This window comes from Labrus bergylta, chromosome 16, assembly GCF_963930695.1.
Source record: "Labrus bergylta chromosome 16, fLabBer1.1, whole genome shotgun sequence".
Lineage (NCBI taxonomy): Eukaryota > Metazoa > Chordata > Actinopteri > Labriformes > Labridae > Labrus > Labrus bergylta.
The window spans coordinates 6627351-6641561 of NC_089210.1; the positions used below are offsets into that span (position 1 = coordinate 6627351).

Consider the following 14211-nt stretch of genomic DNA (forward strand, 5'->3'; position numbering starts at 1 on the left):
TTCAAAGTGAAGAGGAGCATGATGTGTGGAGAAAAGCCAAACCCCCCCCCCCCCCTTAATGCACCACCCGCCTCCCGGAGGATCGAGCTGCACTGAGACACGGTGGGAAAGAGTAGCAGAGGCCGAGGCGTCACAATGCGGAAAGCAACAGAGCTTTAGGAAGAAGTCCTGTCATTGTTCAGACCCACAGCATCACCACTGTGCTGCTACTGCACGCACACAAGTTGAGTTTGGAAACACTGTAATGCTTATGCACAATAGATTTTCAGCTAGGGGATTTTAACAAACGTTGCATGAAAGAGTCATCTTGCTTTATTATGTTTGTGAGAGAATATTTACTCTATAGGTGTTTCATATCCAGTTCTGCTGACGATTAAGATTCAACAGTTGGAAAAGTACATCATCCTTGTTTACAAAGTATCAATGCACACTAATACCGATATCTGATACAATCGTCTCAGTGATTGTGACGTATCATATCTTCTTGTTGCTCCCACACCTTGTGTTTTTAAGTATTATACATTTAATGGATGAGTTAAAGGTGAGGCTTTTAAATATACAGTTAATAAAGGAATATTACCTCTCTGCTAATGTCAATGTATTCAATTAATCAAGGACAATTGTTGCCAGCTGGCTGTCCCAATAATAATAATACACCAAGTAGCATAAGAGTTAGCTTGTTGCCATAGAAACAAAAAAAATGAATTGAATGAAGTCAGACTAGATGTTACTAAGTGTAAAAGGTGATAGTTCGTTTATGTATTTGATGATTAGAAATAAACATTTTTATTTGTCCTTGTAATTCTCAGTGAGGATTGTGTGCACACCTGACAGACCTGCACAGATGCCACCTTACTGTAGAGTGTAGAGTTTATGCTTATTCTGAGCTCTAATTTTTCATACACATTTTTGTTGATTTGCTGTTAAAGCTGTTAGGTTAAGCAGGAAATCTGGTCTGTGTAGGACCTTCTGTGTGGAACACCACTGATGATTGGCAGATGGTTTTACTGTAAACACAATCTCAAACACTACCAGGATGCTGAGAATAATTAATGATTCATGAACTCCTGCAGGAACTTTTAAAATCCTTCATTAAAAAAAAGAAAACTGACTTAAATGATGCCTTTAAGAAAGAGACATTCTTCTTCTAAATCCAGTACAGTAGAAAAAAACAAAAAACATTTAAGGCCAATATTAGTAAATCTGTATTTGTAGCAGGGTTACCTGTTAGTCATGCTCATGCACCAGAAGCAGCAGCGAGAAGAGGGCAGGAGCACAGAGAGAGGCGGTAGGCAGTCAGTCGCAGCATCCCCTGAGTGTGTATGGGCATGTGTGTGCGTGGTAACATGCGTGTTACTGGCACTCACCTTTGTAGACGTTGAGTGTGATGGTGCGGACAGCGATGCGGACCATGCTTTCTGGATGGTTGAAAAACTTAATGGCCTCGGTGTACAGGGCAAAGTCATTAGTGTGCTGTGTGTGGGAGACAGAGAGGGGGCGCAGATGAGCAAGGCACAGCATTGCACTGCTGCGCTCAGGCGACAAGAGAGCCACAGAGAGAGAGAGAAGGCAGATAGTGAAGACAACAACTCTGGGCAGAAACGCTTTTTTGGAAGACGTAATGAGAGTAACAAGGTGTTGAGATTTTCTAGCTTAAGAATTGTTTTTCTATAAACGTAAAAGGTGTACATCTGCAGCAATGTTTTTTAAAATTGAAATACAGGCCAGGCACATACACAACAGCAATTTAAGAGCTGTAACAGTGCCATTTTTAGAGAGACTAACTGTTCAAACCCTACAGACCTCATGGAAAACGTCTCTTCAGACGAGATGTACTATTATACAGACTGTATTATTTGAGGAGAGTGTTTTGAAACACACCTCAAGCAGAACTAGCGGAATTTGAGATCGTTCAAATCTAGTACATCAAGTACTTCAGTTGTTCAACATGATTGAGCATTTCAGTATGTAGCACTCAGTAGGCTTGTGTATGTAAACCTGGCTGCTCTGTATCATCTCTCTCTGTGCCAGTGCCTGATCCTGTTCCCAAACATTCCTCAGATGCTGCGACCTCCAGCCAATCACATTTGAGGGCCAGTTACCCCCACCAGAGGTCACGGCAAATGAAGAAACCTGACCCTGATACCAAACCCAAACCAGGAGTCTGCCCTCTGTGGGCATAAAAATTAAGAACTGACAAAACCAGAGAAGAGTAAAAAGCAATCCTATAGCGCCCTCTGGAGGACGTGAATCTATACAACAAGAACTTTGTAATTAATCTCTTGTTGTACTTCATTATTGTTAAGTTAAAACACATGCTCCTGTGTTCAGAAAGGGCAGGATTTTCTTTTCTTGTTAGTTTATAAATGTGGCAAAGTAAAAACAAATGTAATGAATAAGTTATTGACATTTTACCAAACACTTGAACAACCTCAGATCTACATATTGGGTCTGGTTTTGGCTTCAGGGCTAAAGCTTCCATCAACAGTACACCAATAACTTTCCCCAGCACACACAGGCCAATGTGAGGAGGACTACATACGGCTGAAAGAATCAAGGGTTGCGTCATCATCAGTGATTATTATTCAAGATCATTCGTACTGACAGACACACACAAACAGCATCAAGGCAGAATGATAAAAGTTTTATGAATACTCTTTAAAAAGACTAATAGCATTTTGAACTTCAGAGATACAAGATCTTGTGAAGAACATTGTGGTTGCTCTTCAGCACGACTACATTATAAGACATTACCTTATATGAAGAAAAAAATAAAAAATAAATAGCGGACATATTTGCTGTTATTGACTCTTAAAAACGCTTCATTTAAACGCATCAATCAGAAGGAACGGATCCGATACAGCTTAGTCTGAAACAAATTTTAATCCAAAAGAGAGGGGTGGTTAATGCTGATCGTTGTTCTGATCAATATCCATGTACAAGCTTGATCTAATAGGGTCTTCCTGCTTGGGGTAAAACTTCTCTTACTACGCCTGTCCGCCCCTCTTCAACTGTGCATGACTGAAGGTCCTGCAGACCTGCACTCTCCCCATGTTTATGGATTGCAGGACATTCTAATGCAACAGACTGCCAAGCTGGTTGAACTTGTCTTACTCATCACTCATTCTCTCTCACTTTTTGTCTGGCAGAGACAGTAAACAATACAAGATTCTGAATGATAGATCCTCTAGCTCTGTCTATCTGCGCCCCCCCCCCCCCCCCATCAGTCCGTGGCCTCACCTCGTTATAAAAGAAGTGCACCGTGTGGTTGTTCAGTTTGAGTGACAGGGTCTTGAGGAAGGAGATATAGTAGGCCATGATCTCCTCGTCTGAGAAGTCAAATTTGTGGACGATGATGGAGTTCACGTGGTTGTTCGACAAGAGATAATCTGAGGAGACAATAGAACTCGATCAGTCTCGTTGAAACAGTGATTGAAGAAGAACACACGGCATACCTTAAGAACACAGTGGGTAGCATCACTGCATTTCTCTACTTATTTCCTCTACCATCATCAGTGTTGACATGATACCATAACAGATTCTTCTTTAGTATCACCTTTTACAAAAATACACACCTTCTTATTTTATGTAAGATATCTGCCTCCTTTATAAATTACATCATATCATATTCTGAGTCTGTGGTTGCCGAGCAACAACAAGAAATGCAGCAGGCTGCTATGTAATGTTACACTTCAGCAAAGATGGGCAGAGAAAAATGGCATGCATACTTGAGCCAACAAAGCATGTTTATCTGCACACAATACAGTATAGAACAATGTGATTCAACACTCCTGTGGGCATCTTTCACTGCTCACTTTACATCTGGAGGAAAACAGGTTTTAGCATCAATGAAATTCAAAGCCATATCTAAAAAAACAAGACATTAAGAGTTGGTAATAAAAAGCATCAATTGCAGCAATAGATGGCAGATTATACAGTTCAGTTAGTAACAATACAGCAGCAGTTTAAATCAATACAGAACATTAAAAGGAATGTATTCTTTGTTGCACCTATATTTTTTGCAAAACATTACATCACACACGTGTTTCTATTTTTTAAGCCAGGGTTGATGGGAATACTTACACAGGGAAGTCTCGTGGCTAATGTTCTCAAACAGTATGTTGAGGGTCTGGAGCAGCTGAACACACACGTAACGTCCCGACTTCTGACGCAGGATGTTCAGGAAGAAGGCAAACATGTTCTTCTCCAGGAAGAAGCTGGACACATTGTGAGTAAAAAAAAAAACAACAACAACCATAATAGGATTAAATTCATGATGACTTGACTTTGCAATATAATTATCAAAAGGAAGAACATTTCCAGTTAGCTGCATCCAGGGGGAGGAACCGTTATTACTGTGTTTAGTGAGATTCTATCTACGTTTGGTTACCAATAGAATGGGAAGGGAAAACACTGGATTGGATTGTTTCCCATCTGAATCTTTACTGTTTAACATCTGTCAACATTTTACTGTCTTTTTTTTCAGCTCTCTGACTGGGCATCTCTAGCTTCTCCACGGTAGATACTTAATTTAAAAGACACAAGCGCCCCAGTACTTTTGCATCATAGTAAATGAAGGTCTCAAAGCTCAATCTAAATGTATGAGCCAAAATGTGGGGTATTTTCTTTGACCATTTAACTGTTGTTTTTGATCTGACGGTGGGTGTTGCTGTTTGCCTACAGCTCAGTAATAAATGATATGGAGTGTGATCCAGAAAAGGCTAAATGTGGTGTATTTCATCATACGTTTGAAGTTTTATGTTGTGGACATTGTTCAAATTCTTGCATTTGAAGCTTAATGAATTAACAGTTTGAAGTTCAATCCAGTCTGGCTGCCTATCTACAACGACTAAAACAGCCTTTGTTAATGCTGTCTGCATCATGGCTGAAAGCGTTACAGCCAAGTCACTCCAGGATCAAGCTCAGCATTAGACTGAACTCCTTCAACAATCACAGTGGCACAATAACACTAAATCTTGGTTCAACCCTTTTCATAACAAAAAAAAATTCAAATTTCCTCAGCCTACCAGTTAATAAAGAAAGCCTGTAATTATTGAAAGTGTTTTCTGGTGCTAGATTCTGTCAACACTCTCTGTGGCTTCTTTGCTCTTCAAAGCCATTTCCTGTTGCATAAAAATGCAAGAAGTCATGCAATGGGTACACAGAGATGATGATGCATTCAGTTATTAGAAAGCTTCTACCGATTAAAAACAAAACACAGCACTATGTCTCAAAAGTTTGGGTCTCATGAAACGACAAGAATGTTTCACTATAACTATGCTAGAGGTTTTGCAAGTCAAATGTTAAGGGGGGGAATCAGGACTCTATTTGATACACAGACAGAGAAAAAGGCAGCATTGGGGCCCATCTAATACAAATGTTTCTAGTACTTACTCAAACACAGAGCTGTCATTCTGATCACCCCAGATAAGGATCTCTGTGATGGAGCGGATGGTCTCCACTAGAAGGTTTCTGTTGTGGTCTGTCACAGTGGTGTTTTTGGTCAGGACATGGTACATATACCTAATGGAGGAACATCATTTTTTTTTAATAACGTGAGGAAGACAATGGTGTGTTCAAAACTCAGTTTTTTCAATACACATAGAAATCTATCTCTTAAGATCACACAATAAAGACTGGCTAAATTAATCCAGGGACAAATCTTGCTGCACAGGCTCGAATATTTTGACCTACTGCAATTGCACTTTATAACGACTCCCCTTTAAGTGAGGACAGAAGACATTTAAACTTTAGCCTGAGCTGCATATATCAAACTGTATTTTGCGCCTGCATATTTTGCACACTTGACTGCTTTTTTATAATAATTCTTTATTTATCTATCATACTATGCACTGGCAGAGCTAGTATTTTGTACTGTTATCTATGAGTAACAGCTACTTATGCACATGGACCATCCATACCACTTTTTTTTTTATCCTGGCTATGTATTGTGGGCTCATGTTTTTTTTTGTATGGGTGGGATATGTATGTATACATGTGTTGTGTGTTTGTATGTATGCTGGCTCACCTAAATTTCCCTGCTGGGATGAATAAAGTTTATCTTGTGTTATCTTAATAATAAAACAAGCTTAAGAGCATTATAAGCCGCATTGGTTTGTGATTATTAGACAACCTGGAACACATTTGAAAAAAAAAAAAAAAACACTTTCTTTAATCTCTCTCTCTCTCTCTCTCTCTCTCTTTTAATTGGTGGCTGTTAATTAGCTGCACCTGTTGTGGTAGAACAAAAACGTCCCAATGGGTTTTTCTACTTTGGTGCTGCCAGCTTACTCTACGTGATAATCAGCTGTAGTAATAAACTTTACACTCTAAACCAGGGAGGGGAAACTTTGGTCACAGCGAGGGGCCACATTCATTTAATTCTCACTGCCAGAGGGGCCAAATTGTAGCATACAAAAAAAAAAAAAACGATTACAGTCGATTATGTCTCAAATTTATCTCAACATACACCAGCGACCAAATATTATTATGGACATATTTCTGTTTTTCATGATTTCATGGCAGGTTTCATCATGTTTTCTTCATGTTTCCAGTTAATTGATGTGTCAAAATTGAGCTGAGGGCCACGTTGAGGGTTGATGAGGGGCCGCATGTGGCCCCCGGGCCGCCAGTTGCCCACCCCCTGATCTAAACAGACAGGTAGATAATCATTTTTCAGTCGAAAACCTTCAACGTTTTAACACAACGTCAATTTTGTTTCCAGATTTATTCTTTTTTTTTTTACCTTAAACTAGCACAAGCTAGCTCACATGTTTACCGACCTTACTAGGCACCAAACAAAATGACATACGGAGCAACAGTTTAGCAACCAAGCTGAGCCTGGGCAGCAACAGTTCGTTACCTAATGCAATTTTACCAATTAACAATTATGCTAATGAACACGCTTAAAGTCGTCCTCAACTGGTTAGCACGAAGGCTACCGTTAGCATATCTGAAGCTAGCGACTCACTTCAAATGGTCCAAAGAATGGATGTTTTTCGCTTTCCCTTGTCCTCCAACCCAGCTCCGTGACCGACCGAACATAGTTGCGGTTTTAAGGGGTTTTCGTGATATACCGGGCGTGTTATTCAGCACAGGTTACGGTCCGCGTCCATCACAACACCATCTTTCCCGTCCTGGTAGCTGCTTAGCAAACAGAAGGTGATGAGGGGGTTTTTTTGTTCAAAACTTTATTGAACAGGATTGAAACGTACAGGCGGCGCAGACATGTGACAAGACCTTGTTTCTTTATTTTTAAGTGTTGTTAATTTTGAGAGTTTTGTTCTTTTTTTTTTTTTTTTCTAATTTAAAATTTATAAAATGTACCAAGTGTACTTACAAGTTTAAAATGATCATATTTTTTAACATGTTAAAAATGCGCAATGACATACACCAGTAGCCTATATAATCCAGTTAAACAATATTTTTCAGTTTTTTACAGTTTTTATTTTTCGGTTGAGACCAATAAGTAGTTCTTTGTAGTTTAGTTAGATTTTATGTTTGGTTCAACATAAATCATGGGCGGTTCTAGGCAGGGGCCAACAGGGGCCAGTGCCCCTTTAACACTGGCCCTTTTTCAAACCGGCCACTACACCCTACCCCTACCCACTACCCCCTCCGTTTGCGCGTCCCCACGGAGGGTCCACCGTCCCAAACCAACTAGCGGGGAGTGGTAGTGAGTTATAAAACCCTCCACCAGCGAGTGTGCACCGATGCCGACTTTCGGATCACGTGCAACGCCTATTGTGTCCGGTCGTCATGGAGACAGCAACCTGTGAGTTCAAACACTGCTCCAACTAAGATAGACATTTAATATCATCATACAGACGTTAACAACTTCAAATGTGTGCTGAGGATCAAATACATGTTTATTTATTGTAAAGTGTTTTATATTTACTGTTGCAAAAACAAAAGAATATTAAATCATGTTGCGGACAACTTTTCGCTGTTAATATTTATTTCTTATTTTTCTACTTTTGATGTCTTTGTGAAATCTCAATTCAACAACAAAAAAAAATACACTTTTCGCCGCTCTGATGTTCAACAATATTATCCTCGTCTTTGCATTAAGTTAGGACACCCTGATCTAGAAATTACAATAAATTAACTTAAATTATGAATTACAATAAACAATGTAGGCTCAATCTAATAGTTTTCTAAAAGTCTCCACTAATATAACTTACTAAAGAAGAAGAAGAATCTAGGCTACATAAATATTTTTTCAGAATGCATTAGCTACAAAAAAAAAGAAGCTTTTCCCGCAAGATACCGCTGAGTAACCATGGTAACACACAGGTCCTGTTTCCGTGTGAGAGAGGGAAGTTTGTCCCAAAGCCTGCCGCTGTATTTCTACCTTACACCTGGATGAAGGAGACTTCATTCAGCTGCGAGTGTGACTTCTGACGGAGTGCAATCCATCACGGAGAGGGAGGGTGTAGGGTCTGGTTTGAAAAAGGGCCACTGAGCTTGGCCCCCCCTTTGGACACCCCTTTCAAAAGGAAGAGCCCCCCCCTCATGACACATACACAGTATTTGACTCAACAACCGGACTCGCAATCTAGTATTAAATTCTGTTACTGAAACAAATATAAATCATGGTATTTTATGATGTGCGCTTTTATATGACATAAAAAAATATATATATATTTTAAAGCGATTATCTTTGTCTATTTTTCACCTGGGTTTAATGTTCCCCTCTGACAAAACAGCTGCCCCCAGTTTGGCCCCCTTCAGTAAAAGTGGACTAGAAACGCCCCTGAACATAATCACGAAACCGTTTTCAGTTTTTATTTTTTTTTTGGGGGGGGGGGACGCAGGATACAGAAATACAAAAAAAAAATGACTGGGGGGAGAAAAAAAAACAAAAAACTACAAAACACACTTCCTTTTGCGAGCTGTGACGTTTAAACCACGCGACACGTCCTCCTGGCGAAGGGTTGAGCGACATCATAACAGGGCCAATCACAACAGAGCCTGTCAAAGCTGTGAGCCAATCGAATCCCGATGCTTCAAGCGTCGCCCGTGACGTCGGGACTGTTTTGATGCGGTTGATTAAAAAAAAAAAAAAAAAAAGGTTAGCAAGGGACAGTTAGATGATGAAGGCATCGATTGACACGTGTGTAGTGAATGTTTCGCATTTCAAGGTACGACCGCGTCTTAAACTATAACTTGACACTTTAAATTGATTGCTGAAATGATCTTTTATTGTTGCAGCTAGCCTCGCATGCTACTGTTTTTAGCACTAGCCAGCTGGCATGGCACGAATTCCGCAATCCCAAGAATTCGTCACTCTAGCTAACGCAGTATTTTGATACTGTCTGCCGGTTATTTTTAGCTATGAAAATTACGCCCTTACGTCCACTGTCGTTTTTTACTGGACTGTAAAGACTAAAGTAGCCCCCCCCCCCTCTACAATCACAGTTTGCAGACATGGGCGCCCCAGCAGCCCCATTACCCCAGACAGATTATTAGCCACATCCTGGCCCCTGCACAGACAAAAGGACCCAGACCGTGGCTTTCTTTCTTTTCTATGACACACCCAATTTATGCCCAGCTGGATTCGGTAGAATCTCTGTTGGACGAAGTACCATATATGTTTTATTTGGGCCTGTTCTTTGTGAACGTCCTGATCCTCTACTATGCCTTTCTGATGGAGTACATCGTCCTGAATGTGGGGATAGTGTTTCTGCCTGAGGACATGGACCAGGCGCTGGTGGACCTAGGGGTTCTGTCCGACCCGGCCTCCGTCCCCTATGACACAGACACGGAGCTGGATGTGTTTGAGGGGTATCTCGAGTGACAGGCCGGTGCTTAGAGGTCGAAAAAGGGGGAAAATAGAAGTGGTGTCCCCCGGAGGAGACTGAACTCTCCCTGGGGCGGTGATGTGGAGGAAAAAAAAAAGGGGGATGCTGTGGCTGCCTTCTTGTCACACAGACACATCAGTGGAAAAGTAAGCAGGACACACAGTACACAATTTCTTTTTTCCGTGTAGCATGCAGTAAAACGAATAGAGCATGTAATATTTCACGTACAATTTCACTAAAACCAAGCTTGTGTTTTCACAATCGAAGAAATGTTTCAGTGTTGTTCAACTTGTGTCACATATTTCTAGGTTGTCTCGGCTCAAAAAAAAAAGAAGGGGGGGGGGGGGGGGTCGCCCAAGGGTGAGATTCAGCACCACCAGCCACAGAAGATCAGCAACTGTGCCCTTTTCGTGGAAGCAGCACTCTCCAGTGGATCGCCGGCCGGTCTGCTGCCGACCTTAACGCAATCGACCCAGGCGTCTAGTGTGCCTCAAAATGGATGAAAGATTCAAAAAAACAAACAAAAAACAAAACAGCAAGCAGAAGTGGAGATAGTCAGCTGTTTCCTGTGGATGACAAGTAAATGCTGCAATGATAATGACTTTGAGTAATGCAGCCAGGGCAGGCACAGTGCAGCCGATGTGAATGGAATGCCAAGCCGACTGTTAAAATACAGCGACTCAAAACGTCACACTGATGTCCTGTGCAGTGTGACGTCTCAGAAGAACTGGCAACGTGCAGGAAAGTAAAGTCCACTGTGAGTCCGTCTGCCTAAGTGACAACTCGTTTCCGTTGTCCGAACACTTTGCAACCTTTGCAGTCTAACTCATCAAAGCGAGCCTATCTTGGTATGTGTCCTTTGAGGCTAACCCTACTTCATGTCTGCCTCAGGGATGCACACACACACACACACACACACTCAGGCGCACAGTTAGGAACTCTCAGTGCACTGACGGAGAATTAACACCAACAGCGGACACAGGCTGTGACACCACAGGATGCAGGACTGCTCAAATCTCAACAAGCTGTCTTATTAATCAGGACCACCGCGCTGCACTCTTTACTGTAATGAAGGAAGTATTAAAGTATCGAGGGAGAGTAAAAAAAAAATATGGTTGTAGGATGGTATGATTTGTTGTAGGATTTTCTCTTAAAGCAAACTGGAATTGAGAAAGTGTGACATCAAATGTGTTAAACCTTTCGGTCTATTTACTTTCAAAGGTCGAAACTTTCTATCAAAGACGGTAGAAGTGAATAAGATATTCGTTGTTTTTTTTTAATCTACTGTTGTTGCATAGCATGTTTTTTTTTTTTACGTTAGTGACAGAGAAAAGACTGAAAGTATGATATTGGTTGTGTGTTTTTAAATAAAATCTGTTTGGTTTCAGTTGTATTGTACGGAAGCCCGAAGCGGGCCATTCATACGTTCGTTTCATTAACTCTGCGTTCCCCTGAAAACGAGTCATTTCTCGTTGTGTCCTCCAGATCTCTACTTATTTATCTTATTATCTCAGGGTAACTGCATTGGTTTTCCTGCGATTTTCACAATATCTCAGGATATCAAGGCTTGTTTTGCTGCTGATAAAAAGATATTATTCTGGCAATGTAGAAAATAAAATAATAGGCTGGTCACTGTGATAGGCCCGACCAGGATAGGCTAATCAGGCCATGTTAAGCCTATTTCTGTATTTGTTTTTTTTTTGCCTTGATAACTATGGCCATACGAGATAAATAAGATGAGAGATCTGACGGAGTATAAATCGTATGGATGCATGTCCGCTTCGGGCTTCCTTATTATGTCTTCTGTTTACTTTTTTTTGTATAAATTCAGTTTTTAATGTTGATTCTCGATGGCAATAACAAACTTAATTTGAGCAATGTGACAATTCAGTAGTTATGTGACAGATCATGCAGAGAATTGCATAAAATGATTCCATCTGTCAGGTGTCGGGAGAAAAACACCTAATGTTCGATTTTCTTAAAGGGATAGTACACTTGAGCTACACGATTTTTGCTAGCATTAAAATCACTGTAGCTATACTCAAAGGTCTGAAAAGCATTTTCAGCCTTGCTATTTACAGCACTGTTGATTTTGGAAGCAATATAGAGGATATTTTCTTATTTCAGCATCAGTCTACCTGAATACACAAAATATGCATAAAATCCACGGTGGTCAAAGAATGACTATAGCTGTAGAGACAAAGAACATTCTTACATTTTTTTTTGTGTGTGTGCACGTTTTAGACTCCAAGCAAGTGGTAGTCTCAGAATTACATAGCCTGCCTGTGTTTAGAACATCGCATCCTGCTTGACTACCTTTAGCAAAGATGTCATTTGGAACCATCATTTTTTTGCCTTCTCGGCTATAATGGTGCACCAAATATAGTCGAAAGATCGTCCACCGCCACATCTGTTTAACAAAATCAAAAGAAAAGCCACACTGCGACTTACGGAGCCCCTAAAGTCCCCAAAAGTAAAAAGCTAAAATCTTGTCCACACAGGATAATTTTTTTTTTTTTTTTTGGCACATCAGGGGCTCCGTAGAAACTCAAGAGCAGGGATGAATGACATAATTCTCAAACTTGCAGATAACGGAGTCGATTCATGGAGACACACTGTGACTGGGTTTTTTTTTTATATGAGTTCGATCTGTAATGATGGATGAGAACCAAATTCTAAAATATTTTTGGAATAAGAGCGCCAGTGAGCAATAATATCTGGTGACACTTGCAATGTTTTAGTAATGCACATGTATAATTATATTTTTGGAGGTTAAAATATATATAATATATAATCCGAAACAGCTTTTAGATCTTCTGGCAATAAAGCTCAGGATGCCAACATTCATGATTTATTATGAGACATTTTTGGAATAAACTCAACAGCTCATTCTGACACCAAAGTTCATTCCCCCCCTTTTCTAGAAAAAAAAATCAGTGGCAATTAAAGCAGTCAGCTCTATGATTTGATTTTGTATGAAGACTTTTATTTTTTTTATTATTTGACTGTTTGTGCCATTACACCAGGCATGACACCCCACTGTTGGTGAGATTCCCATCACTGCGTCTTAGTTTAAGTAGAAACGAATGAGACTTTACGAGGGCTGTGACAAACGAGAGCCAGCGCTTGATTTTGCTTGTGTCCATCCCTCCACATCTGCTTCTCTGCAGACATGCTATGATAAGCTATGGATCCCAACAGAGTTTTATTTTCCGACCTGTATTTAATAAACTTTGATCGGACTCAAGCCTTCTGCGTCTTTATTCTCAATTTAGTCATTTGAAATCACTTTTAAAGACTTATCTTTTACGAGGTATGTGCGGAAGTTGTTCTTTTTCAGACTGTCATATGCAGACACTAATACTCTTAGTGTAATTTCACATTTTGTCCACAAGGGTGCAGCAGACAGACACAGCATAGGACGCTCCGTGATGCTGAAGGCACGTGACAAAGATCTTAAACAGATCAAATGGTTGTCTTTGAGGTCTCCCGAGTTTATTTAGTTTCTGAAGGATGTGAGAGTTTCATATTCAGTACATGTCTGATTGACAACTGACCTAGTTTGGGTCTGATGCGCAGTATCTCTGATCGAGAAAAGGTTAATCTGTGATGACAATTCATTACCAATTACATTTTTCTGATACAGCCAAAATGTCATCTAATCTTTTTGTGCATAAGGAGGGCTTGGTCCATCATTAGGCTTCAAATAAAATAATAATTGGATTCATTTAGAACCAACCGCACAGTAATAAAAATCTGTTATCTTCAGTTTGGTGAGTGTGACACTATAAATGGACGTCATAAAACATGTCACAGCATGATACTTTTGAGACCAAACATGGCGTGAATTCTGAATGAATTACTAGTTTGTTTTACTTCATTCATTCACTGATGGTGCATGGCTCAGAGGTCTGGGTGAAACAGATCCACATGTCTAAACTTTTGGGTTTAGACATTTAATTTTCATAAATGAAGTATCACAGCCTCAGGTATCCTGAAATTTAGTCTCAAGTGTTAGTTTATCCCCAAAACCCGAATTCCATAATTTCCCCATTCAACTTCTACCTGTATGGCAAATGTCAACACGTCAAAATAAAGCACCAGAGTTTGTAAATCTGGCTTCCGGCTTGCTGCTTCCTGAATTGTAGTCCCAACACCTCTAGGGGGTGATATCAAGGAAGAAGAAGAAGTCACCATACTTTACAAAACTGGTCTTTACAGTGGGGGGTATTCCTTCCATTAAATCAAAGCAGGAAAATTCCATGAATGCAAGCTGGCATGCTCAGTGTGTGTCGGGTAATGGGTAATCCAAGGTATGCCGTAGTAGGGACAAATGATAGAACAAACAATAAGAGTGGACCAGTTTACCTCTGTTTGGTAGTGGAGTGGTCTCTGAAGCGGTCACACA

General features: G+C 40.3%; 2 protein-coding genes across 12 annotated transcripts in view; one reads left to right on the top strand and one right to left on the bottom strand.

The window, feature by feature from the left end:
• The window catches only part of clec16a (C-type lectin domain containing 16A), a 35969-nt gene extending 28798 nt beyond the window's left edge, over positions 1-7171 (bottom strand). For 4 of the 11 annotated variants that reach the window (XM_065964503.1, XM_065964508.1, XM_065964507.1 and 1 more), the window contains exons 1-5: positions 6971-7171; positions 5395-5523; positions 4084-4217; positions 3241-3389; positions 1368-1473 (exon numbers count right to left, since the gene is read on the bottom strand). In XM_065964503.1, the coding sequence (XP_065820575.1) occupies positions 1368-1473; positions 3241-3389; positions 4084-4217; positions 5395-5523; positions 6971-7044 (592 nt within the window). In that variant the 5' untranslated portion in view covers positions 7045-7171. Of the gene's footprint in view, positions 1-1224; positions 1247-1367; positions 1474-3240; positions 3390-4083; positions 4218-5394; positions 5524-6970 lie in introns of those variants that run through there. The other 7 variants (XM_065964506.1, XM_065964504.1, XM_065964502.1 and 4 more) reach the window with 3 other exon arrangements.
• Positions 7172-9010: 1839 nt separating this feature from the next.
• On the top strand, positions 9011-13050 carry dexi (Dexi homolog (mouse)). Its single transcript, XM_029281864.2, has 2 exons — positions 9011-9949; positions 10112-13050. The coding sequence occupies exon 1, from the start codon at positions 9530-9532 to the stop codon at positions 9797-9799; it is 270 nt and encodes an 89-aa protein (XP_029137697.1). The 5' UTR covers positions 9011-9529; the 3' UTR covers positions 9800-9949; positions 10112-13050.
• The last annotated feature ends 1161 nt before the right edge of the window (positions 13051-14211 follow it).

What these genes read in the sequence shown, in the direction of transcription:
- dexi (XM_029281864.2), top strand. Translation starts at nt 9,530, where the DNA reads ATGACACACCCAATTTATGCCCAGCTGGATTCGGTAGAATCTCTGTTG.